The 25,375-nt window shown below is 43.7% G+C and overlaps 2 protein-coding genes across 3 annotated transcripts in view; both read left to right on the top strand.

Moving 5' to 3' along the window:
- Positions 1–350: 350 nt before the first annotated feature.
- Positions 351–6,119, top strand: C16H5orf47 (chromosome 16 C5orf47 homolog). The gene is made up of 5 exons (XM_059825143.1): positions 351–654; positions 2,146–2,234; positions 3,698–3,800; positions 5,559–5,608; positions 6,093–6,119. Exons 1-5 carry the CDS (start codon positions 366–368, stop codon positions 6,117–6,119), a joined length of 558 nt encoding a protein of 185 aa, XP_059681126.1. The 5' UTR covers positions 351–365.
- Positions 6,120–17,435: 11,316 nt separating this feature from the next.
- Positions 17,436–25,375, top strand: part of NSG2 (neuronal vesicle trafficking associated 2) — a 36,076-nt gene continuing 28,136 nt past the window's right edge. For both annotated transcript variants that reach the window (XM_059825387.1, XM_059825386.1), the window contains exon 1: positions 17,436–17,564. In XM_059825387.1, coding sequence (XP_059681370.1) covers positions 17,436–17,564 — 129 coding nt within the window. The remainder of the gene's footprint in view (positions 17,565–25,375) is intronic.

The raw sequence follows: 25,375 nt of genomic DNA, 5'->3' as shown, positions 1-25,375 counted from the left end.
TGCACTCTAACTAATGCTGGCCAAAAGCAACCTTGTGGAGCAGCGTTACTACAGAGAGAGACTGGGCTGGTACAAGGCCTGCTCCTATGCTGCACTAAGCTCGTCGTTCCTTCCTGCTCAGAAAACAGTTGTTTCTCCCTTTTTCACCATTCAGCTGGCACGCTGAAATGGGACAACGGCGATCAGACAGGACGAGGCCGGAGGGGTGCTCTGCAGGTCCCCCCACGCCACGCCTGCCCAGAGGAAGGGGCCGCTGGCGCTGCGCGCCCCCCACGGCGGTGGCCAGGTTGCCCGCCCCACCAGCCCCCGTCTCTCCTCAGCGCCCTGCCTCGGCGGGGCCTCGCCTCTGTCCTGCCCCACCGCAGATGGAGCCTGGCCGCAGCCAGGGGAGGCCGCGCGTGCAACTCGTTTATGTCAACAGCTTCGGCTCCCACCGCTGCGGCTCCATCATCCGCTATGGCAGGGGCTGCCGGCAGGCCGAGGCGGGCCCGGCTGGGCCCCGGCTTTCCCAGCTCAGCCCCGCGGGGGAGGCTGGGGGCCAGAGGGCCGCCCTGGTGCCACGGGACAAGGCCGGCCCCGGGCCGTCTGCCGCTGGTGGCAGGGCGCAGGCGGTGGGGAGCTGTGGCGTGGTGAAGCCTGTCAGCCGCCATCATGGTACGTGTCACTGAGCCTGGGGACCTCTGTGTGCCTGGGCGCGGGCGAGCACGGGGTTGAATTCAAGCTCCCGCCATGTCCTCCTCTTCTGGCGGGAAACCGTTTCCCTGTGGTGCGTTGTTGATACTGTCCCACCAGGGCCTTCCCTCTCAATCAGACTGTGCACACTGAAGGGTAAATGTGGCATAATTTTTTAATTTTTTTTTTTAATGTGCCCAGTACAGTCAGACTGGTATTTAGGCAGGAGGTAGAATATGGTTTTAAACTTACATGAGTGAAAAAATTAGTATTTTTGCCCCAAACTCTTACACTGTTGGGTTACAGTGTCTCCATCCTGTAAGGTGAGGTGGCTGCCTGCAGCGCAGCCTTCCCTGTCCCTGCCTGTGATAGTAATAAGGCCAAAAATAAGCTCTGTTACACACCAAACCTCTGGGTCCTTTCTGCCTCTTCGCAGGAGATTCCCGCCTAACCAGAGCGCCACTGTGCTGCTGGCTCCCTCGGTGCTGTGACAGCCCGAAGATGTTTCTTAATTTTCTTTCTTTGTGGCTGGGACCAAAGAAAGTTGGGATGGGTATGGGCGTGGGTGCCTTTTTTATAAAAGCAAACAAAAAAGATTAGGCAGTTTTCCACTAGTTGTGATCTGTTGTGAAACACAGCTCTGCTGCACAGGATGAAATGGAGTGAAAATGGAGAACATGCCCTGGCTTCTGGAGAAGTAGCCAGGGTGTGAGCTGGAAATGATGGGTGACACAGGGTGGTCCTGAATTTTACTAACTTGTTGCTGTTGAGATGTTTTCATTTTCTTGTATTGTTTCCTCCTCCTAAAAGCCATTTTTCCAAAGATGACAAAGTGAAATGTTACATTAGTCTGTAATTAAAAGCACCAGTTGTGCTGGGTTGTTATCTAAGTGGTGCCAACCTGTGGCTCGGAGGCAGCCTGTGACCACTGGTAACTCAAAGGCTTGCTCCTGTGGCTGCCTTGGTGGGGCTGTGGTGGCCTGGAGGATGCTGGTTTGCCTGAAGCCCTGCTGCGGCAGAGGACGAGCCTGCGGCGGTGACCACATTCAGCATCCGCATGTGCTCAGCTCATGCCATGCCCTGTCTGTCCAGCAGCTCCTCAGAAAGCTGCCGTCCTCACCCCACTGGGAACTCACACGAGTCCTTCCTCCTTGCAGCTATATTGAGTCCACAAGATCAACCTGCCCTTCTTGCTTCTGTCTTTTAGTGCCAGCAGAGGTGATTTGTCTGGTTTCTTGCCTCAGTCTACTCACCATTTCCTCTTTGAGCTCAGGCAGAATTCTAGCAGCTGCCATAGCAAGGGGAAAAAGAGGGAATTAAAAGCTAGTGGTATTGCCCAGAAGCCCGTTGTCCTCGTTTTTGGTTTTCCTGTAAACTGCTGGACCAGAAATAAGTATCCCTCTGGAGGATCTACAGCTTCCTCAGGCATATATTGTAAACACTCAGAATATGCTTTCTAAACTCTCTTCCTAGGTGACCTTCGACAGGATAAGGCTGACACCTTTGACTTTCCCTTCCCTTCAAGAAATGTTGATAAAGTAATTAAACGAAAGAAGCAAAAGGTATAAAGTGTGGGAGCTGAATTAACTGCCTTTGTATTTGAGAAAATCGCCTCCTGCTTGTTCTGTATATGTCTATGTGAGAGCATGAGGGAGATGGAAAGATTGAATCACTAGTCTGTTACTGAAATCCTTACTTACAAAAAAGAAAAATGGTATTATTTTCCCTCTCTGGAGGCTTTAAAATTCTGGCTCTCATTCAATAAAACACTGAAGTGTGTGCTCACCTTGAAAAATGAGAGTATGCTGTTGACTTAAAGACTGTACTGAAATGCTTTGCTGGATTGGGGCCAGGGTGCTGCACACCTTGCTGGGTGAAAGCCGGCAGAGAAAAGCTCTGCAGCTCCTCTTCCTCTTCTGTTTTAAGCAAATAAATCCTACAGGTTACAAATAAGTGAAGGCAAGAATCAGAGGTATTAACACTATACCAGTAGCAATACGAAATTACTTTCTCTTTCACAAATGTATTTCTGTTCCTGTTCAGTAGGTCAACAAATGCTTGAAATTTTAAAAGGCACATTTATTAAAACAGTAACTCATTATGAGATTTTGTAATGTGTGAAGTACAAGTAATCAGCTAGAGTATAACATAGTAATGTCACAGATACTTGATTTAAAACCAGCAAAATACTACTGACTTTCAGAGGAACAGCTAATAACATACTATAATACCACTTTTCTAGTATGTTAAATAGTCTTAAAAAAGGATGAGGAATATGTATTATGTTTTAGCAATAAATGTCCATGAGAAAGCAATTATCTTTAGATTTAAATTAGTTTCATGGATGGGGTCCAGCAAAAGTTGTAACGTTAGCATCTTAACAGCCATTTATATTTGTCAGGTTGCCTCTATGTCTGAACGCCTTTATCAACAGTTCAAATTTAATGTTTTCAATGCACAAGTTTGAAATGTGCCCACTATAAACGGAGCTTTATGCCTCTAAAATAAAGGTCCTCAACATCTATAAAACAGATTAATATGGATTTGGTATGAAATAGGCAAGGCCATTGCTATTCTGGAATCTGAGCATGGGGTCTGAATTATGCTGCTCCTGAGGGATTACATGGGAATGTTTTTGCTCCTGGAAAAACAAGCAATCTTATTTTCCCCCCATTTTGGATGACTTTGAAGACAGTTTGATGGCTCTAGACACATTTTCATAAGCTCTTCTTATCTAGAAGGGCACTTCACAAGTCCTGGATAAACAGGAGTTCTAGGCAAGAAAGAAGGATATCTCATGTGGAAAATCGTGGCGTAATTTATGGTTTTTGACTTTTAAATAGAGGTGATTCTTCCAGTATATCCCACATATATATCCCTCCTCCACGTCTCCCACTTCCCAATCCTCAACCAAAAAACAGCTGGACTTCATAGTCATGCTGGAGAATTCAAAGTTCTGCTCTATAGATGTCTTAATGCAAACTTTTTATATGCTTCACTGAGAAAGTTCAATTTTATCTTTCAGTCCGAAGTCTGGCTTAAGGTCTGGAAAGTAATTTCAAAAATGCTTGAAGAAAATGAAAAGTTCAGAAGTCGACTCTTGACTTGCAGTCAGTTTAACGGAGAAGGTAGGCAAAGAACTGATAATGTTTTATTTTACTAGAGAAAACAAATTATTAATGCAAGTGCTTTGACTTAAGCTCCCTAGGTTTAAGGTCCATTCAGCTATTTGTTTTGGGTAGTAGGTTTTACAACTCACAAATTATGGAATTCATTGCATACCTTAGACACTTCTAGCCATATTTGAAAAACCCTTGTGTTTCATTGAGGGTCTTACATGTATTAGTTTGGAGGAAGGAAGGCAGAAGTGTTTGCGCAGTCTAACTTTAAAGACATGAACAAAAAATATCTGCAATTTTTTTCTGAACACGTGAAATATGTAATTAGACTATTATTCACAAATCGGTCTAAGGCAGTACTTGCATGAATAATAATTTTTTTTTCACATAGGAAAATAGTGATTCCTTTCATACAGACAATAAATAAATTAGATGCTCCCCAAAGCTGAGAAGTTCCAGTCTACTAAATCTCTCCTCATATGGAAACTGTTTCCTGGCTCTGATAATCCTTATTCTCTTGTCTTTGTCATCAATTAAAATGCTATCTACTTCACTATACGGTGCATAGTTCATCCATATTATTGCTCATTTGTTTGCAGTAATGAGAGTAATTATTTGCAACTGTAACACTGTACCTGACTCATGCCTGTATGAGTAAGCACCTGTGAAATATAAGAATTCCACAGGGTTGGGCATGGGTACCATTCCTCCTGCACTCATCCATTCCTGCTAGCCAGGAGAGGTTTGGCGGAGGCGGTGCGTGTCTTTCGCAGGACTTTTTCCTCTGTAACACCCATTGCAGAAGCCATTGTAACACTGTGCTTCTCTACCTAATCTAAAGGTTTTGATCTAGCAGCTTTCACGTACTTTCTCCTGCAGCTTAGATCATTGCAGAAGTTTTTGTACACAGCTATTAATGTATATGTAGGACATAGCAGTCACTGAGGAAAAAGATAAGTCTTCTAGGATTTTTGTTTGCCTACTTTTAAGAAAAAGAAAAACAAAAGACAAGGAAAAATCTTGAATATGTGATTGCCTCCAAAATTTCAAGTTATTGTAAAAAAAGCCAAGAATACAAAAGATCTCCTAGGTGGATTCACCATCTCAACATAATGGCTGCTAATCTGCTTTTCTGTTTGTTATGGATATGCAATGTGCTGCCTTGTCAAGCTTGTATTTATAGACAGGGCCCATTCCCTTTTCAGATGCTCATTTCTTTTTGTCATCTGGAGGAAGAATATCATTATTATTATATATAATTTCCAGTGACTTAAAAAAAACCCCAACAAACCAACCCAAGCAGCCCCCCCCCCCCCCCCCCCCCCCCCAACTTACTCTCTCCTTAATTGTAATTGTACTTCATTTTTCAGGAGCTTTAACTGAGAATCTACTATTACGCTCTTTTTAGGTGAAAACCATCCATTCTAATAAGCAGATTTTGCAGAACATAAAATCAAGGAGATAAGTCCCCTATTCATCTGAATTTTTCATTAAACAAGAAGCAAATGGAATAATTCTAGTAGACATTTAGATAAGGATCAACAAATCTGAATAAACTGGGTTCATTTTTATCCTTTTTTTTTACTAGATTAATAAAGCTAGAAAATTAATGCTGCATTTTATCGCTTCTATAAATAGTTTTCTTGAGAGAACAAAAGTCTACTTGAATTATAATGCTACCTATTTAATCCTTGGAATGCTGCAATTAAGATTAGATTCAGTGTGACTGAAAATGACGATGTGCCTCCACATAATGTTCTCCCACAGGCAATGATATGAACCAAAGTTCACAGAATGAGGCATCCTACCTGGACAGGGTATGTACGTAGTCCATTAATTGCCAAGCAAGCTTAAATGCTAAAACAAACCAAATAATAATATTAAAAAGACACACTGGTATTGTTTAATGTTATTAATAGGTACCGGTTGTACACTTCAGTATTACTGACATTGGGCTCAAATGCTTCTCAGGATGTCAGTCATGTTTGGGAAGCAGAATAGCTCTGTCCTCAGCAGGAAGGGCTGTGTGCATTGCCAAGGCTGGGAGGTGGATTTTGCCTTTTTATTGAGCTAAATCCTTCTGTGATGGTCTAAAGTAAAATCTTGAAGAATCTGAATAGAGTATTTATTTCATAGAATCATTTAGGTTGGAAAAGACCTTTAAGGTCATCAAGTCCAACCATAAATCTAACCCTGCTAAGTGCACCACTAAACCATGTCCCTAAGTGCCTCATCTACACTTTATCTCTGACTTTTTTATATTAAAGGGAATGCACCACTTTTGTCATCTTTTTTCTCTAGGAGGAGTCCATCTTTGGCTGGGTGTAGCAAGAAAATAAAGGAAGATTAAAACAAAAAGGAAATATAAAAGTAGTGAAAGTTTTTATTTTGATCTAGTTCTTACTGATGTTGGTGGCAAGACTGCAAGTGATTTCAGTGAACACAGGTTCTCTGTTCGGTGTATGTGCTTCTATTGTTTAAGGAGTTTGTTTTTTACAGTGGCTTAAACAGCTCTGTTGCAAGATATTTATTTCAAGTCATTAAGTCTAGTGTTTCACTTAGCTATTAGTTTTCGAAAGCTTTTTAATGAGCATAATATTGTGACAGGTTGCTTGCAAAAGAATAGAGATACACATTTAGCGCTGACTCTGTGTTTATATCTATTTTTTTGTAGCTTGTCAGAATCATAAACAAACAAATTCAGTAAGGCAGAACTCCACACAAGATATAAAGAAACACTTTTTTTTCTTACTGATTTGAATAATTTTGATTTTATTCTACTAAAATACTGCACAATTACCATTCTGTTCATTCATCCATTTATACATGAATCTCAGCAAATATTCTGGATACGAAACCAGGTGAATGTTTTCTGTCTTACTGTTCATCGTGAAGCACATAATGATATCATCATAATCAGAGGGTATTGTTTATCTAGCTGACTTCAATAACACAATATAATTTTCTTCTGTTATGGAGTTTCATACTTGAGCTCTTGATTGACTGTTAAACCCTTTTAAACTAGCAAATTGTGTAAATGGAACATGAAGACTGCATAAAAACAGTATGTATATGGATTTAATCTCTGTAGATAAAACATTCACCTGTCACAATTAGACGTCCTTGGTTTCAATAAAAGGATTGTTTTCTCATTGCATAATGTTTTAGTGTTTGCAGATATAATGACTGGAATGTCAGAGTGTTGATCTTTAATAACATGCTAGTGATTGTGTCATTAAGCAGCAAAGCATTTGGAAGGGTGTAATCTCTGTTTTCTTAATAGTAAAACTGCAAGTATATAACTGGAATGTGCCTGTTTGATGACAGCTCTGGCATCAAGATTCTTTTCTGATTTGTGGTTGAGTAATATTCCGATTTTACTTAAAATAGTTGACATTTCAGCTTGGAAAAGGAAGTGAGAAAGCAAAGTATTCAATCAAGACGTGATCATTTTTCTGGCAGAGCAAAAATGTCATAGTCCCTTGGTATTTTCAAAATGCATGTTTGGAGTCACACGTATTTTTATTCTTTTTGTACTAAGGGAGAAGGTCTCCCTGTTTCCACAGTTCTATCAATGAAATGTTTGCATGGAGAGTGTTTAGTTTATAATCCTGGATTGTAAATTGTAGAGTTGTTGCTCTAATGTTTCTTTTCTTGGTAACTATGACTGCAGTTGGTACCTTTACCGGCACAGACTTAAGGGGCCCTGGAAACAAAGCTTTTCTTTCAGGTGCATAACTGCTACTTTTACAGGATAGATTAGATGTATTAACCTAAATCTCGGAATAAAGTTCAGCCAACTCATTAAGATTCCTTGGATAAATATAGACCTTTGTCTGTGGGACTATGCTAAATCATTTTAAAGGGAAGAAATTATAAATATGGCCCTAGATCATCCCTATCCATTTACCTCTTACAATCTGAAAATCTGTACAGGTTGGTTGTCAGTAGCTGCCAGGGCTATCTGAGAGTGTTTTACCTGCGTGCTGTAGCCACTTCATGTGTGTAAATGACCAGAAGGTACAAGGGAATACTGAGGCCCTGTAAAACAGATTTGATCTTTTATTGGTACACGTGTGAGAATGGAGGGGTGCCAGCTTCCCCTCTGTGTGTTCAGGGACCAGTAGAGGTGTGATAGTCTAGCCCCAGCATTGCCCAGCTTCGGTGGCTTTGCTAGATTTTGTGGGGACACAGAGTAGCCTGGACTTATGTGCTGTGTTGCTCCATTTTCACCCAGGTGTGATTTGAGGGGAAGGCCTATGCAGCATTGACCTTGCCATATGGCTTTATACTCGTTAACATCCTGCTAATCAAGAGAAAGAACTACTGCCTTCCTTAAGAATCTCAGCAAATCTGTCTTCTTGCCCACTTGTCTTAGCCCTTGTCCAACATGCCTTCACTTCACTCCCAGCTCACTCCAGAATGCAGTTCGTGTCCAGAGCGGAGGCTGGTGAGCAGCAGTGCTTCAGCCTGCGAGGTGTGTGAAACTGCAAGTAAGAGCCAGCAGCCCCTTCTCCAAAAACCCTGTGGTGCTAATGATATAATTAATTGGTTGGGATCTACTAATAAAAAAGAACTTTCAGTTGGCAGTACTTTGAAAGAGATCTTACATTTCAAGTCACTTTGGGCCAGGACAGCTAATGCGGTGGGGCAAAAAGATCTATGCTGATTTAGGTTCAATTCCTAACTCTGGGTGATGAAGTCTAGCTTATTAATGTAGTGACCAGATTTCAAAGGTACTGTTGTGAACAAGGGTAGTCGGAGCGGTTAAGCTGCTGAAAAGAGAGTCTGGAGAAAAACCTAGCTCAAGATATACAGACCAGACCAGCTGACACATACACCATCACCATCCACTCAGACCCCTGTAGTAATGCATTCTTTTTTTTTTCTTCATATGAACATTTAAGTGTAAACTGAAGAAGAGAAAGTAATTGTAGTGCTGCATTACAATATGCTTATATGATCCAAGTAAGTAATGTCTTCAACAAGAAAAAAAAGGGTTGGTTTTTACAGGAAAAACTTTATTTAAACCCTCTTTGTTAAAAGGAGTCAGAAATAAATAAGGGAACCTCAGGGCACTAGATCATATACTTGAGATTCAGAAAACAACTGATCCTCCTCTGAACTCCTTAATCATCACTGCAGAACCAAAAGCAAGTGTCATACCGTCCTGCTGTGGTTCCTGGGAAGCAGTGTTGTTCTTTCACATTCTTCAAAATGCATATCACTTACCTGAAGTTTTTAATAACAAATCTCACTTGGAGTGTGAACTGAAGCAGATGTGCAAATATAGAGGTCACACTTTGTCTTTGCTTTGCCTTGTTCTCAGTACATAATTTACTTTTCTATACAGAACAAAAACTCTAGCTTATTCTAAAAGTTCAAAAATTTTTCATCTCAACCCTATGAACAGTTGCCAAGAGATCTGAGGAGGTACCTTATGGTATGGAGGTGGAAGGGAGCAGGCAGGGCACACAGAGTAGCTGAAGTCATCGCTGCTGAATTCTTGTTATCTGTAAATAATAGTGTCAGCCCCTTGTCTCAGGATCTTGAAGTTGGTCTGAAGAAGTGTGCCTTTGTACCATGTTTTCGTAAATACAAATGACTCTATATGAAAGTAAGTCATGGAGAGTAAGGCCTTTGGTTCTTATATTGCTATTCTATGCTAGTTAGAGATTTATTGGTAAAACAAACTTTAGCTGGAAATAGCACATCTGCGGGGCCTGAAATGTTTTGATTGATGTTATCCCATTTGGTGAGTTCTTGCCAAACTGAGCTCCCCTGCTTCCTGGAGCACTTCTTGGCAGGTCAGCCCAGAAAACGCAGCCTCCTCTGTCTTGGAGTAGCCTGTCCAATGGCACCAAGGACTGTCCAGGGCTTGGGGGCTCCAGACGGTGGTATTGGACTACCGCTTCCAACCTGCTGTAAAGCTAAAAGCAAGAAAACCCTGGGAGCTTGAACTGTGCTTTGATTTCCATGTGTGGAAGTGCTAAGAGGCTTGGCTGAAGCAGGACTGCTGGAGCTCCTGCACTCCCTGATGGGTAGCTGTGACTTTGGGCAGGCTTCCCAGGGTAGTCCACAGCATCAAGGCTGCACCGGAGCCAGAGGGTCTTGGGAGCTCCCACAGCTACTGTGTGGAGCTGGTGTTAGCAGATGCTGCTGCTATTGCCAGAGACTTTGTCACTGATCAGCCGCGGGCTTGGGAACTTGGGAATTGTGTTTTGATGTTTCTGAAGTGACCTTTCTGGGAATTTCCAGTTTGTGGGCATTTTCAAAAGAGTTCGTTTCCTGCTTGATTTGGACCAAAGCCACCAATTCAGATAAAATCCCATTTCCTGCAAACTGGAGGCTTGGCTTGCCAGGCAGCTCTTCTGCTCATGCCCCATCTGCTCTGGTGTTGTGATGAATCAGATTCCTCTGTCCTAACAGCAGAGGTTCTGCAGTCCCATGGCCTGTGAGGTTATCATAACTTGGCCATTACAACATAATCAATCACTAGGGTTAATAATATTTCATTGCTGACTCCTTCCATGAAAAGATTTCAGCTCTTAAGCAAAACTTGAGAACAGGATGTGGAGTTTCTAATATGGTCAGATTTCGGGAAAGTATAAGGTGACCTTTGTCTTCACTGAACATTTACATCCAGTAAATGTCTTTGTCTTTAGGGCCCTCTCTACCAGACTACCAGTCAATGTTCATGTTCTAACTTCAAAGCTTCTAATACAATTTTGCATGGACTCTGACTAAAGAATAGCCTTCAGCAGGCAGTTCAATTATGTTTGGGTTTTTTTGGGGGAAGTGACTGAAAGCAAATTTTGGGCATATGTGACATTTTATATGTGCAGTAGGTCCTTAACTATAAACCAAAACAGGATGCAACTTTGATTTATAGTTCTTGTAAATAATTCTCAGTGGCACGGGTAGGTTTGTGTATTATGTATATTTTCATTGCATAAGCGCTTATATAACTATGATGATATGAATTTGCATTAAAAAACAAAGCAGCCATACTTTGATGAGTTTAACGTTATAGGCTTTCCAGCAAATTGAAGTAGCAGGGGAACCTATTGCTTAAGTGGAAGCTTACTTTATGAGGAAAAGAGCAAAATTTATTGAAGCATATTAAGGCCACAGTGAATTTTTACTAAATATTCATAGGAAGTTGCTCACTTGCTAGTGACAGCATCACAGCCATCTGAACTGATCCAGAAAAATTCATGTTTGAAAGTTTCTGCCTGCCTAGTAGCTAGTGAAAAATCAATGTGTGTAGCTGCAGTTTCATTTTGTTAGAAACAACAGATATTGGAGGCCCCTAAGGAAAAAGGGAGAATGCCTTGATCCTCCTGGAAGATGCTGAGTACTTTCACCTCCCATTGATTATGGCATCTCTTAGAATGGGCTATATTGCATCTTCTGTGCTGTATGTATGAGGCATATTAATGGGAGGCTCTCTTCTTCCTCCTCTAAATTGTGAACCCACATGTGTCTCATCTGAGTGGTTCAGCTGAACTGCAGATGTTGCTGGGCTGCTTGTGAACATGCCTGATTTGTGTAGTCTCCCAGAGATCATGACAAGAATGTGTAAAATTTATTGCACGCCTGGCATTCCTGCATAGACAAGGAACGGAGGCAGATTAAAAGAGCTGTGCAGGAAGGTTCACTAAGGCACTGACAAATGCTCCCTCTCTTCCAGAATCTTTGTAATCTTTTGTATTTTGAAATGAATAATAAATTAACATGGCTTTTTTTTCCTGTTCTGCTGTATGCTTATTTTCTTGTTCCTAATGTGTGTGTGACAGGAAGTCAGCGGTGCCGATGTAATTCTGTATAATGGATGAGCTCCTCCACAGCAATGACTATGAGTAGTTAACCCCAGCTTAAAATGTACATGATCACTTTTTACATCCCTTGGTATTTTAAATGCCTTTAACTACATATAGAGTAAAAATTCTTGACTGTGGTGCTAATTTGTGGAGTGATCTCTAAGGGAAAAGACCAGAAATGCCTTCCTTGCTTGACTCTGTCGTCCTAGACTGAGCAAATCAACGGAGGATGAGCAGTGAGGAGCAGTTTGGAGCATGAGCAGGGAACAAAGACTCGTCCTTTTGTAACCTCTACAGGTCTGAAGTTCACTCAGACAAACATTTTAGTGGTAACAGCCCCATATTTTGCGTTTAGGTTGAGGTTGTGGTAAGATTCCTTCCCGTGTTGATGTGCTCTGTCTAAATATTACTTTCCATCTACATTGTGGTGTTTTCTCCAGGAAAACACAGATCTGAATTCTGACTGTATAGATTTGTTAAGCCATGGGACTCAGATCAGGGCTGGGTTTGGCCTAAACTGTCTCCTGAACTTCCATACTGGTTTTCATTGTTATATTAGACTAATTTTGAAAGGAATTAAGGTGATTGTTTGAGAAACAAACCTGATCTTTTGGTAGAAGAGTCTGAGGTGCCTGATGTTCCTCCTAGGATTGCCCTACCTTGACTACTGTGACTGGCCTGATTTCCTGAGACTTTCTCCTCACTTTGTGCCTTCATGTTTTGTTGTTTCTCTTCTTAGTAATTGCTACTGCCTGTTCATATGTTTTCAAATACTGTCATTGAAAGCCTGATCGCAGTTTTTCAATACACGAAAACAGGTAAAATAATGTTACCGATAATAGTGAGCAAGAACACTGTAGGGAAAAATGCACAATGTGTAGGAAATACATTTTATGAAGAGAGATGAGCATAAGAATTCCATATATCAAGGAGCAAGTAAGTAATATTATTAACATTGAAGAGAAGTTGATTCATATGTTCAGGCTTGAAGTGGGTAGAGGTTGAACTATCCTGTGACTGACATTTTGTTTACGAGTTGCAGAATTTACAATACAGAGAAATGTTACACCCAAGCCCTCTTACAAATATTATGCCTCTTAATTATTATTATGCCAATAATCTTCAGTGTGAACTGATAACGAAAACAGTAATTCTGCTCTGATTTGTTTAACTGGAAATAGAAAATAATATATTGTAGGAGTCTTATTAAAAGAATAAAAAGAGGCATATATTTTTGCTGACAGAAGAAATATATTGTTTATTCCTTTGGGGTCTCATGTTGCTCATATTGTTGCTCTGTGTGGGTGGAAATGTCAGACTCTGTATTTGCTCCATAAGAAAATCTGTATGTTACTCTTTGATTTCTCATATTCAGTTGGATTTGCTTTAATGTTGTCCCTAGAGAATGTTCACTTTTAGGATCTTGCTGGCAACTTTAGGCATCTATTTTTTCCATAAAGCAACTTTAGGCATCTATTTTTTCCTGCTACATAAATTTACTCCTGGTAGTTTGTCTGTTTATGAACGAGGCATTTTGCAAAGAGGTTTTTTCAAATTGAAATGGGGCATTCTGACCCTAAGTAGTTACAGGGCTAGTTCAGTCTCATGGAGGAAATGGAAGTTGTTGGATGTAATGCCAAGGAGGGCTTTGAGAGATTCAACATCTCTCTGAACACCTCCCTCCACCACCCTGCCAAAAGTCTCAGATGGTGCCTCTGCAAGACATTGCTTAAAATGTGCTTATACCCTGAAAAGTCATAAGGTAAAAGCAGCATCTGCTCACTTATGGCAGGTTCTCGCTGCTAGTACTCACAGCTAAAAGTCTTCTAGTGAAAAAGTGGCTCTAACTGCCAGTGCCTGAGTGCTGGCAATGTTGAGCTGCATTCTGCGGGTTATACAGAATATCTCCAGCAGAGTTTAGTTCTGTTTAGTTATCAGTAGATTTGCAGCTACATGAAAGGCATTTTACAGTGGTAGTAATGCACAAGAAGGAATGGGATTCACTTTGCTGCCCCTTAGCTATGTTACTCTGAAGAGTATTCAAGTATCACCAACAAAAGTTAACATACTAAACTCTGCGAGCATATCAATATGTTTGAGTGAGTAGACATGCTGAGCAATCAGATAACCTTATTTGCAACCTTATTTTTCATTGTCTAGCCACACTTTTAATGGATTTGCACAAGTGATTCTGGACATTTAACATCAGTGTGTTCGTGAAGTGTTGCTTAAAGCATCTGTTAAGTCAGAGGATCTGCCTAGGTGTTGCTAAGGTAGTATTTTGGCTAGCAGGATATTCATTACCAATGTTGATGTGCATGAAAATGATTTGGTTTTTGGATCACAAAATGCATTTGCAAGCTATGAAAGACATCACTTTGCTTTTCAACGAAGAGCTCTCATGTCCGTTGTTAATTACCAGATAAAGGTGGAAAACCACAATGCCATTTCTATGGAGTTAAAATGCAATGTTTCCTTTGCATTTTTAAATAATATTTCCTAGTCCCTCAGTTGAAAATAGCCTTTTTGCTGACAGAGGAGCTAGAGTAGTTCGAATGTATACATTCAGTGGAAGATAACTGTAGAGTCTGTGAATATCTTTGGATGGTCAAATCACTTTGGATGGTATAATCTGTAATATATTGAAAGCTGGGGAGAGAGTTGCTGCAATTGCACTTTCTTGCTTGGAGCATGTGCCACATGGGGAGAGGCTGACAGAGTTGGGATTGTTCAGCCTTGAGAAGGCTCAGAGCCAGCCTCTTCTCAGTTGTGCCCAGTGATGGGACAAGGGACAATGGGCTCAAATGGAAACGCAGGAAATTTCATTTAAACATAAGAAAAACTATTTTACTATGAGGGTGGCTGAACCCTGGAACATGTTTACCAGAGCATTTGTGGTGTCTCCATCCTTGGAGATATTCAAAATCCACTGGACATGGCCCTGAGCAACTGCTCTTGCTGTCCCTGCTTTAAGTGTGGGGGGGTGGGCGGACTGGATGGTCTGCAGAGGTTCCTGCCAGCCTCAGTGATGCTGTACGTGAAAGGAAAGAAATACTCTGATAGGAGCCTGGCCCAGTGCCCCTCTAGGACCAGAGGGCTTCTGCTCGGGATCTGGAGAGCAGGCAATGTCTGGGACAAGACTGGGCTTCTGTCATCATTTGCAAAGTATGTGCATTTGGATTTTCTTACAATCTCCACATTTTGAAGGCCCTAATTATCATCCTGAGCCAAACTATCACAGTGACATTCATCTCTGTGCAGAGTATGAGCAAAGGACTTTGCAGGGTTTATGACTTTCTATATATTTGCACGGATCCTAGCCCAGATGGGCATTGATGGTTGATTTCTGGTATTACTACAGTATTAAATCATTATATTGTGGTAGTTTAATCAATAATCTTTACTGAGTGTTTTTATGTGCTTCTTCAGACCTATAGAGCATAAGTCCTACACTTTCCCTTGCCTGCGGGATGCAACCTGACAGCTTTCTTTGTAGGTATCTATTCCTGGTCCAGTCTGCAGCAACCTGGAGTTGTAGTTACAGTGAAAATCTTGTTGAGTCTTGAGCTGAACATGTGTCTCACGGGTGGGATCTGAGGGGAATTCTGCTACTGAGCTTAAGAAATCTTTCCTGAATTTCCTGACTATGAACTCCCAAAACCTTATGATGTGATCAATTTTTTGCAGATGATTCTGAGAACTTCAAAAAGCTACCTGCTAATGATTTTTAACACTGAGCAAAAGTTATTCAAAGTTAAGTTTTATATATGGCAGAACCTTATTCTTAAAACCAGGAAAACTCTTGGATGAAATGTTCTGTAGAAGTTTGGCCTTACGCTGAAATGTGATACAGAAAATTCCAAACCGAGCATTAAAAACTGGCAAAGCTACCGGAAACAAGCTCTTCAACGGACCATGTAAGGCGATAACAGTGGAAGGTAGTTTCAGCTGCCCCAACTCTACTGACTGCCTCTCAGCACTTCTCGCTCTAGATGTTGAACTGCCCTACTGTGAACAAGCTCGTACCAATGCTTTAAGTGCTTTCACTTGCTCTGCCAAAGTATGGCTTTAAATGAATTTTCACAAGTGAGTTCTAAAAGGCTTTATTATGGAAACAGTTCACGCCTTTTAGGAGTATATTTAGGTCTTGTGAAAGATGCCAAGTCGCAAGCTCTGGAGGCAAATTCTATATTTATAAACAAATCAGGCAAAAGTCATCCCAAAGTATCCTCTGTCTCCAAGCAAAGTGCTTTAGCCTCATCCCGCAGTGGCTGGCGATTTCAGGGATGCTGGCGCGTGGGACGGTGTTTGCTGGCGGGCCAGCCTGGCGCTTCGTGGCAGTGCCTCCCGGGGTGGTGAGGCGTTACCAGGCTGGCTTCTGCAAACAGGAGCAGGGTCCCGCACAAAGCCGAGCAGGGCCAGCGGCTTGCTCCTGTCCTGCTGTTCCAGTATTTGAGTGGGCACCAGGGAGCGGTGACTGACCCTGTGCAACGCCCTGGTGAGGGACACAGTGGTCAACGGCACTGTGGGGCAAAGCGGGGAAATGGGGTGCCCACTTGCCCCAGCAGCAGCACCAGTCCCGTCTCCTTGCAGCACCGCAGCCGCCCCGGGCCCCGCTCCAGTCCCCAGCCCTCTCTGTGACCGCATTTGTGCCTGGGGAAGGGTCATAGCTCGCTTGTGGCCCTCTCTGGCCTTTGTGCAACTGCATTTCTGCGTGCACGACACGTTCCTGCAGCGCCGCAGCTGCCGCTGGGCCCTCTCCGCCCGACGCCCCCCGTGCAGCCGCAGCCGTGCCCGTGCAGCGCCTTCCTGCAGCACCACAGCCCACCCGCGGCCCCTCCGCAGCCGCACCCACGCCCCCCCCCCCCCGCCGACCCCATGCGCGGCCTGCAGGGGGCGCCACAGCCCGCCGGGGCGCGTGGCCGTGCGCAGTGGGGACGCCAGGGGGTGCCCGAGGCCGCGCGGCGACGCGCGGGGGCGCGGGGCGTGCGCGCGCGCGCGGCGGGCTGGCGCGGGGGGGGGGAGCTGCCGCCCGCGCCCGCCCTCAGTCGCGCTTGCGGAGCCGCAGCCGAGCGCAGGGCGCAGCGCTGTCCCTTCAGCACCGCTCCCCCCGCGCGCCTCATTACTGCAAATAAAAATTAACGGAAACCTTTCCCCCCGCTCGCCTCCGCCTTCCCCCGCCCCCCCGCCGCAGCGCCCGGGCCGAGCCGCCGCCAGTGACCGCGTGGTTTGCAGTAAGTAGGGGCTCGGGGGCGGCGGGGGGGTGCCCGCAGCTCCCCCCCCCCCCCCGCATCCCCCCCCTGCGACGCGACCCCCAGCCCCGCCGCCCCCGGGGGAGCTGGGAGGAGGTGACCCCCAAGTCCCGCAGGGTGTGGGGTTTGCAAGGGAGGGTTTCTGTTCCCTCACAGGGGGCTGCAAAAAATAATGGGGGGGGGGCAGGCAAAAGCACCCCTGGGGCCAGACCGGCAGCAGGCGATGCGCCCCGTCCCCGTGAACGGTTGCGGTTGTTTCAGTGGTGGTGGCAGTCCCGGTGGGTAACGCCGTTTGCGGTGTGGGTGCGTTGGGAGCAGCCCTGCTTGGGCTCACGGCGGGGGGGCTTCAGGGGTGCTGGTGGGGCGTCTGCGTGGGGCACGGAAAATGCATGTGTGAAGTCAAGTCGTGGTGTGGGATGCGGTGCGTCTAGAAACCCAAGCGTAAAAGCCCGGGTAACCGATAACGCTAAGTCAGACCGAGCAGGGTAAGGCAGCAATCCTCCCCTTCCCGCTACCCTTGTGACATCAATCATCTTGCCCGTTTTAGGTCTGGAAAGCAAAGTCCAAGAATGGTGAAGCTGGGGAGTAATTTGAACGACAAGAACAACAAACAACCATCCGCCGAAGATGGTTTTCAGACAGTTCCTTTGATCACACCTTTGGAAGTAAATCACCTGCAGTTCCCGGCTCCGGAAAAGGTAAACCGAAATAAAATGGCACTCTTGCATGATTACGCACATACACATGCCCCTTGGTTTTCACTGCCTTGGTGACTTACTGGTCTCTGATGATGTGAACTGTGGCATAGTGTCTATTCAATAAATAAAGAGGGGTTATCTTTTGTAGTGTGTTTATCTGTTTTAGCATGGCAAATAAGCATACAACTGTCCCCCAACTCCTTCCCTCCTCAAAAAAGCCCCAAATATTCCTTCAAAAATACAACTGGAAAAGGCTTGATGTGTTTCTCTTGCAAGTGCTGGAGAAATTGAGCAGTAGTTTACAATGCGTTGTTATCGGTGAGATGAATTGCCTGCATTGAGAGTACTGTGATAACTCTTGCAAAATAAGCAGCTATTTTAATTATCTCAGCTAAGGTTTGTTTTCTTCTCCACGGCTTTGCAAAGCTTATTTGGGCATTGAGGATGCTGATTTCTCTGAAGAGAGCGGCTGAGTTCGCCCGTGCATGGAGTGGTGATGGAGCAATCCAGGGATTCATTTCCCCGATTGGCTCCAGCCGGGGGACAGCTTGCTCCCCTGCCCACTCAACACTCTCAGAACTGAATGCAGCACTAAAATGTCCAGAAATGTGCATGAGTGATTGGCTGTGGTTTGGTGGTTGGGGTTTTTTAGTTGCAGTATGTACTAGGAAGTCTTTTGTCTGTATCGATGCAGTGACGATGCATATCAATATAACCTGGGGAGGACATGACGAGACCGTAAAAATCCGTATGCCCCAATAGTCCTTGCAAAAACAAAGCCTGTCTGCAATGTAGTTCCCAGATACTACAGAGATGGAGCCAACTCACCCGAAAGTACAGACAGAATTATTAGATCCCACAGGATAATGGAATAACAGTAAAATTAACACTGATGATTATTGAACATATATCCTGTTTTTACAGTAGTACAAAATGAATTTTCTCTAAATACATTAGGAGAACATGACGATGGATGTGATAAAACTGTCTAGATAGATAGACAAACTATGTTTATTTTATGATAGAGCTGAGTCAACTGCCTTGACATCCTGGGAACCAGAGCCGTGCCAGACAAAGGAGCTAGTTTCATTCTCCGTGTGCCTCATGGCAATCAGGGGCAACTTCGCTGCATTCAGGATAGTTACGCTTCCATGAATTGTTGTGAATGAGAGGGTAAACCAGCCCTTATCTATGACTCTGGTAAATAAGATGAAGCAATATAATTCAGGCAAAGCAGTATGATTTATCATAAACGTCTGAAAAGCTCAGAGGAAACTATAGATGTGTAAAAGTAGCTCATTTGATGCTAGTATAAATGGCTCATTGAGATCACACAGTGTCACATGACATGAAATTTAAATGACTCATGTATCAGGTGAGACATGGATAACCTAACAAAAATCCTTTCAAGCTAATAAAGTGGTAATGAGTGTTCTCACGACCACCACATTCCAATTGCCTGTTGGTGAACAAACACTGGGTTGTATTGGTCTGGTGTGATTCCTTGCTGATTTTTCTGTTTAAACATGCTTACATCAATAATTCACATGTTGTTAGGTTACATTACCTTCATTAGCATACATTACTGTCAATGCATCTACTGACATCCATATTTTAATTTGCTGGAAGAGTGGGATGTATCTCCAGGAGTGCTAAGCATGATTCAGAACTCATTAGAGTCAATGGTATTGATTTCTGCAGGCTGTAGTTCAGCTCCTGTGTGCAGTAGGCCTGGAGTTAACAGTGACTGGAGGTCCGCTTACAAGAAGGAGAGGTTATTTATGATAAAAGCAAAATAATTCACAACCTGTTTCCTTTGCTTTTTGTAGAACAGATTCTGTTGGGGTGAGTTCATCTTAGGGCAGAGGGTCTATTTAAAGACCTGCTAATAAGGAGTTGAGCCTCAGGTGGAAAGCTTGGGCAAAGGTTAAGTGGTAGGGGGAAATTTCAGCTGTGTACTTAGGAAAGCAAAGCCACTACTGAATTCTGTCAGACTGTGGGCCTGAGGAAGAGTAGACATGGATTTCAAGTCTTTCAGAGAGTATTCTTGTTTGGACTTGCCTTGCAGTCGGGAGGCAGGGTTAAAAAAAAAAACCACCAAAAACCTACAGTAGATTTGACTTTTTTTTCTGTCTATTCCTAAAACCTGCCAGCAGTTGATTTTTAGCTTGGGAGAGCGAGAACACACGCCAAGGTACTTTCTGTGCCTCTCGCATGGGATGCCACATAAATGACCAAAACCAAAACGGGTTTGGCATTGGGGTTTGTGTGCAGCAGCTCAGAAGGGCTTTGCTCACTCGTTTCCTTAAATGCAAACCCATCGCTGGTCGCTTGTAACCACAAGGAGGCAAGCAATGCTCCCGGCCCTGCACCCTGCCTGCCCGGCAGCTGCTGTCAGCCGCATCGCCTTTGCCTCTGCAACGCAGAGCTGGTGCGCCCTGGTGTTTTCCTGCAAGTGAAATCTAAAAAAGAAGAAAAAAAAATACCCTGCTAAATACTCACTTTTCTGGGCTTCTCTTCACCATTAGAGGGTATTGTCATTTAGGACAATGTGAGATCCCAACCTGGATCTGACCTTGGGTCTGGGGCGATCCAGGGTGCATCAAAACCAGAGCAAGGAGGTTTGACTGCAGCTTGGAGCTGTGTACTTGCTCTAGCTTCAGTCTGTCTGGTAAAGGAGTAGCAGTACAGGCTTTGGCTAGCGATCCAAGAGCATACTAGGTCTGTGCGGGGCGACCCAACTGCTGTTATTGCCAGTGCACAATAATGCCTTCACCTGGTGTACGTATATTGCATGGCAAAGGTTTGCAGGCTCTGTTAACTTACAGGCTTTTTCCACCTGAGTCTTAGACACCTGCATGCAAATTGAAGAGAAACAAACCTGTCGTTTCTCAATATACTTACCTTTGCAAATCCTTAAAAGCACCCCACAAAGCCTATGGAAAATTTCTGCTTTAAGTGCTTTAAATACCTGATTTTTCTTCATTTTAAGGATATTTTTGTAACTGGATCACTTGAGAGTCACTTGAAGTGACTCTCAGCATTAACCTCTGTAGGTGTCTCACCATAACTTCATCTCATTCAAAGTGTTTTCTGTGTCTGGCTCCCCTTTCAGAGAAAGGATATAGAGTGAGAATATAAAAATGAGGCTTTTGCTCATGTGATGTAATCCCTGAAGCCCATCTCTTTCCAGATAGGTCCTTGATTATAGGAAATCATGTGGGGGGTGATAGGGGGAAGCACTTTCTTAAAGGTATGCTTAAACTTACTGGCTGTCCTTTTTGGGATGCTTTCCTAACAGGCTTGTTTTACAAAGTGCTGTGAGCTTAGCAGCTCCCTCTCACTTCCACCTTGAGGCTGTTGGAAAAATCCAGGCAGGAATTCAGGAGGCTTGAATTTGGCAACCTTTTTTTAAAATTATTGGCCACTGTACTGACTTCCACCAAATGAGGATGTCTCCTCCCAAGGCTCGTGCTATGCCTCCTGCAGCATCAGCATTCTCATCGTTCTGTCAGCAGTTGTATGGCTGCAAGCGGGGAAATGTAGCCGGGACAGTAATTTCTCCCCTAGGGTGCTAAGCCTGCTGTGTATTTATATTTATTGAATATCTTCAAGCATTTCCCTTGCCCCCTGTTCTCTTGCTGGGGCGGCATTTGCAGAAGGCAGAGACAGATGCACTTAAATCATTTTAGTGTGGCCTTTTTGCTGAAATCTATCCATGTAACAGGAATAATAGCCATCACTGGTGACAAGCCCTCGACCTTGCTTTTTATGTCTCTGAATTTAATTTCTTCTTATTCAAAAAGCAAAAAAAGAAGTCTTCTTTCTTTTAGGACCGAAGGGGAAAAGGCTAGCTGTTCACTTGTTTTCCCAGGCATAGACAAAATGCTTCGGCTGTAATTGTTACGTGTCTCTGCAATGATAATGCTAAAAGATAATACAGCTTTTCAGGGACCATCCTGTTTCACTGAAATTTTAAATGAGACCAACAACTGGGGACCCCTTGGTCTCATAGGCTTGCTTCAGTATAATCCAGCAGGAAATGCCTCTGTTCTGGCAGTAAAAATCCTAATTTTACATAACACAAAAGTGCATGAAAGCTATTGTCAGGGCTGAAAAAAACATCCGGCATCTCTTTTGTAGGGAAAGCTGCAGAAGGCTTATCATGTGGTCCATTGTTCTTTATTTTGAAAGCATCTGGAGGCTTGAGAAATAATTTCTCTGGTGACAAATTCCTGCCATCCAACCCAAGAAAGAAAAAAACAGATGTAACTGCTCTCTTCAAATGCTTTTCCCATCCCATGCTCCTGCCTCTTGCCCTCCCTGGCCGCACCCCTCTCTGACTGGCCGAGGCCACACATTTACACAGAGTAATCAAGAGTTCCTGGAAATCAGGAGGGTCCCTTGTGTTCACAGCCTGTCCCTATTGGTTTAACAGAAAAGAATGTTTTGTCCTGGCCAGCTGAGCAGGCATAATTAATAGTATGCTGGATGAGTGCTTTTGTACCTAGGGGACTACTTGCATCTCTGTCCTGAAATACTGATGTCAGTCCGCCCTCTGCAAAGCAGCTCCAGCCAGCCTGAAGGCACATGCTGTCAGGGCAGCATGGAGCTGGTTTTGGGGTGCTGGTACCCGTGGTGGGGCCAGAGGCAGCTCAGCCTTCCCTGCTGCTGTCTGGGAGGGCTCCCGATGCAGCTGGGGGCAGGCATCTGTGCTCCTGCTCACGCTGCTGGTGACTTTGGTGGGATGGAGCAAGTGGCAAAAGGAGAGATGGGGCAGGGCTAGTAATCGTGGCAGTTGAAGGAAGAAAGAGTAAAAGGGAGGAGGAGGATGCAAAGGGAAAGAAAGCGTGAATAAAAGAAAGGAAGGGAATAAAAAGAGAGCGTTTGCAAACATGAAGCAATGCGCAGGCTGTCTTGCCTTTCCCCATCCTTTCCTTTCTCCACTTTGGATACCCTGCCTAATCCCCACAAATACAAGTCTGAGCCTTCCTCTCCTGTGACATTTGTCCCCCTTCTGCACTGTGCAAATCCATTTGTCCTCTAAATGTGTATTTGAATGTAAACACAGCCTCTGCTTATTAAGCTGTAATAAATATTTGCAGCAACACTGACTCTGGCAGTGCAGGGTTTCTGGGGTAACCTTTTGATTTTGTCTTGGACACTTCTACTTGAGGTTGTTGGCAGTTCATGATCCTCTTCTTTGGAGATAGCCACTGTCGGGCTAGCCTTCCCCTAGCACACTGAACACCTCCGCTCGCGGGTGATCTGTTCACAGCAGGGCTGTGCTGCAATCCAAGCGTGTGCTCGCAGCCTTCGCAGACACCTGGGGTAGCATTCAACTGCCTCACTTGCATACAGATAACATGTTGCTGCTGCAGCTCTTGAGTATGGAAAGTCTCGGGATTTATGTAGCCTGTGCAGAAATTTCTCTCCTTCACTGCACTGCTATCGGTGTCTGAATTAGGTTGTTTAAAGCTAGCTCATGTCTGTTTTTGTGAGCTCCATTGCCTCTCTTAAACCCAGTTATGTCTGCACTGCAATTCCTAGAGCTGCATTCTGCAGAAGCAGCAGAAATGGACACAGGAAAAGTGTATTAGGGTATGGATGTTTGGCTAAGCCTGTTGCAATCTATTCTAACATAAAAGCCCATTACTGCAGGTGGAAGTTATTTCAGCAAGACCATGAAGTGAACCCCGCATACTTACTGGTCTGGAAAGTATGACAGGGTAAGATTCTTGCCTGGTGTAAATCAGTGTAGTTTGGATGAAATCAGTGGAGGTCTGCTAATTTACCCTGGCCAATTTACCATCACTACAGCCGAGAGATTGATTCTTTTGTCTGCTTTGCTATACCCTCTCCTGGCTGAACCTGCTGAAATCAGTTTGTATCACCCCTTTGCAGCCTCCTGTAGGTTCCTGATGGTTATGGTCACCTAGGGATTTGTAGGGAGACTTACCTGAACAATTTCCAAGCCCCCTTTGTGCTTGCAAGCTATGCCTTTCCCTTCTCAGCTGCTTTAAGCTCCCAATGCAGCCTTTGCATTCTGTGCAGCCTTTGCATTCTGTGCTGCCTTTCATCGGTGATGCCAGGGCTGATTACATTTGCTGTCTTTGTCCTTTTGCAATGTTCCTTATGCCTGGAATATCCTCCTGGCACTGATTCAGGACACCACTTTTTTCTACCACCCTCTGTGAAACTAATTTCCAGCACAACACCCATTAGATGAGCTGATACAGGGGAAAAAAGATCCAGACTGTTTCTACTGACTGTGGCTTTCTCCATTGACTATGGATTTGATCTCTGGGCGTCCTTTTTTTTTTTTTTTTTCTTTTCCTTTCCTTATTTTTTTTGCTGCTTGATATTTCAGGCATTTAATGTATTCAGATAGTGACTAGGATGCCATGGGGTCTACCATTACATACATCCCAAATACCAATTTTAATACTAATCTCTGGGAAGTCTGCCTGCTGAGATGTGTTCATCCTATAGATTTGGAAGCATAGGTGCTTCTCCCATGGGGTGGGACATAGTCATAATTATTTGGGAAAGTTTTTAAAGACCTAATTGTCTAAAAATCTGGGAGTTTGCATCATGGTGATTGCCAGGTAGTCTGAGATTACTGGTCCACCCAGTCCAGTGTGTCCTGTTTCTAGCAGTAGCCAGTGCAAGAATCAGAAGGAGGTACAGGAGATGCTGCAATAGGTGTGGAGCTGCTGATGTCTATGAATGTTTCATCCTAAGCCTGCAAAGAAAGAGATTGTTTTAAGCCCTGAAACATGATTTTTCCATCTCTTTTCCTATACTCTTTTACTGCTAAGTATTTTAACTTCAGCTTCTGTTGGCAATGTGCACATCTCATTTGCTCTTTGAAGCTGGCTGTGTGTGAGGATTAGAGCTTGTAGGTCACTGGAGAATTTTGTGTGCGAGCAGGTGGTGAATTTTAGCCAGCCCTTGGCTTGCAGCATGTAAGCATAGAAACTGACTCAGTCACAGCAGATTTAGTGCCAAGACTGGGGGTCACCATTTTGCTATCATCAGTAGCAACCTGGACAGCATGCTACAGCTGGGACTTGGTCTAAGGTCTTTCTCGGCTATCGATGCTCAGCTGGGTAATGAAGGCAAAGGAAACCATGATGTTGGTGCCAGTGATGAGTTTATATTTTCTGTTCTCTCTCTGCAAGGAATGAAGAAAGGCATGTCTTCGGAAGCCAAGAGTCTCATTTTCATTTAGAAGTGAGCATGACTAATCCACACGGAAACTGATGGGTGTGCTACAACCATTTTGTTGGACTACAAAGTCCAGCTTTGAACCTGGAGGAAACCTTTTTCCTTGGTAGGAGAAACACATTTTGTTTATCTCTTCTGTCAATCTGAAAGCCACTCCGAGTGAGAGACTCTTCATTATTAATAATCCCGGGAAGTAGTATTTTAAATTTTTATGGTTTGCACTTTGCAGCACCTGAACCACAATATATTACATGCACTGTGGCAGTGAAGTGGGAATTACAGCAGGGCTGCGTGTCCTTTTCCAAATGAATAATTTAAAGTTTTCACAATGCCAGTTATGTTAAATATTATTACTCATTTCTTCAGGGAAAATCATAGAGCTCAAACGCAAATATAAAGTGGCAATAAATGATGTTACATTTAGCCAGTCTGAGACAAGACTCAGAATTCGTATCAGTTCATTTTCTGAAACACTTACTTCATCCCATTGCAGGAAAATCCTTTTTAAGGTTCCATGCTTAATGTGATATTTTTCCATTTGTCACATTTCACGTCTACTCTGCTCCTTCCTCCTGAAAGCA

The sequence above is a fragment of the Gavia stellata genome, chromosome 16 (assembly GCF_030936135.1).
Source record: "Gavia stellata isolate bGavSte3 chromosome 16, bGavSte3.hap2, whole genome shotgun sequence".
Taxonomy (NCBI): Eukaryota; Metazoa; Chordata; class Aves; order Gaviiformes; family Gaviidae; genus Gavia; species Gavia stellata.
This window is presented reverse-complemented; position numbering and strand designations above follow the sequence as displayed.

Bases quoted from the DNA above. Each gene is read 5' to 3' on its own strand.
- C16H5orf47 (XM_059825143.1), top strand. From the start codon at position 366: ATGGAGCCTGGCCGCAGCCAGGGGAGGCCGCGCGTGCAACTCGTTTAT. The intron at 2,235-3,697 runs GTATAAAGTGTG...TTTATCTTTCAG, and splicing joins TTAAACGAAAGAAGCAAAAG to TCCGAAGTCTGGCTTAAGGT. The intron at 5,609-6,092 runs GTATGTACGTAG...TTTTTTCTCTAG, and splicing joins AGGCATCCTACCTGGACAGG to GAGGAGTCCATCTTTGGCTG.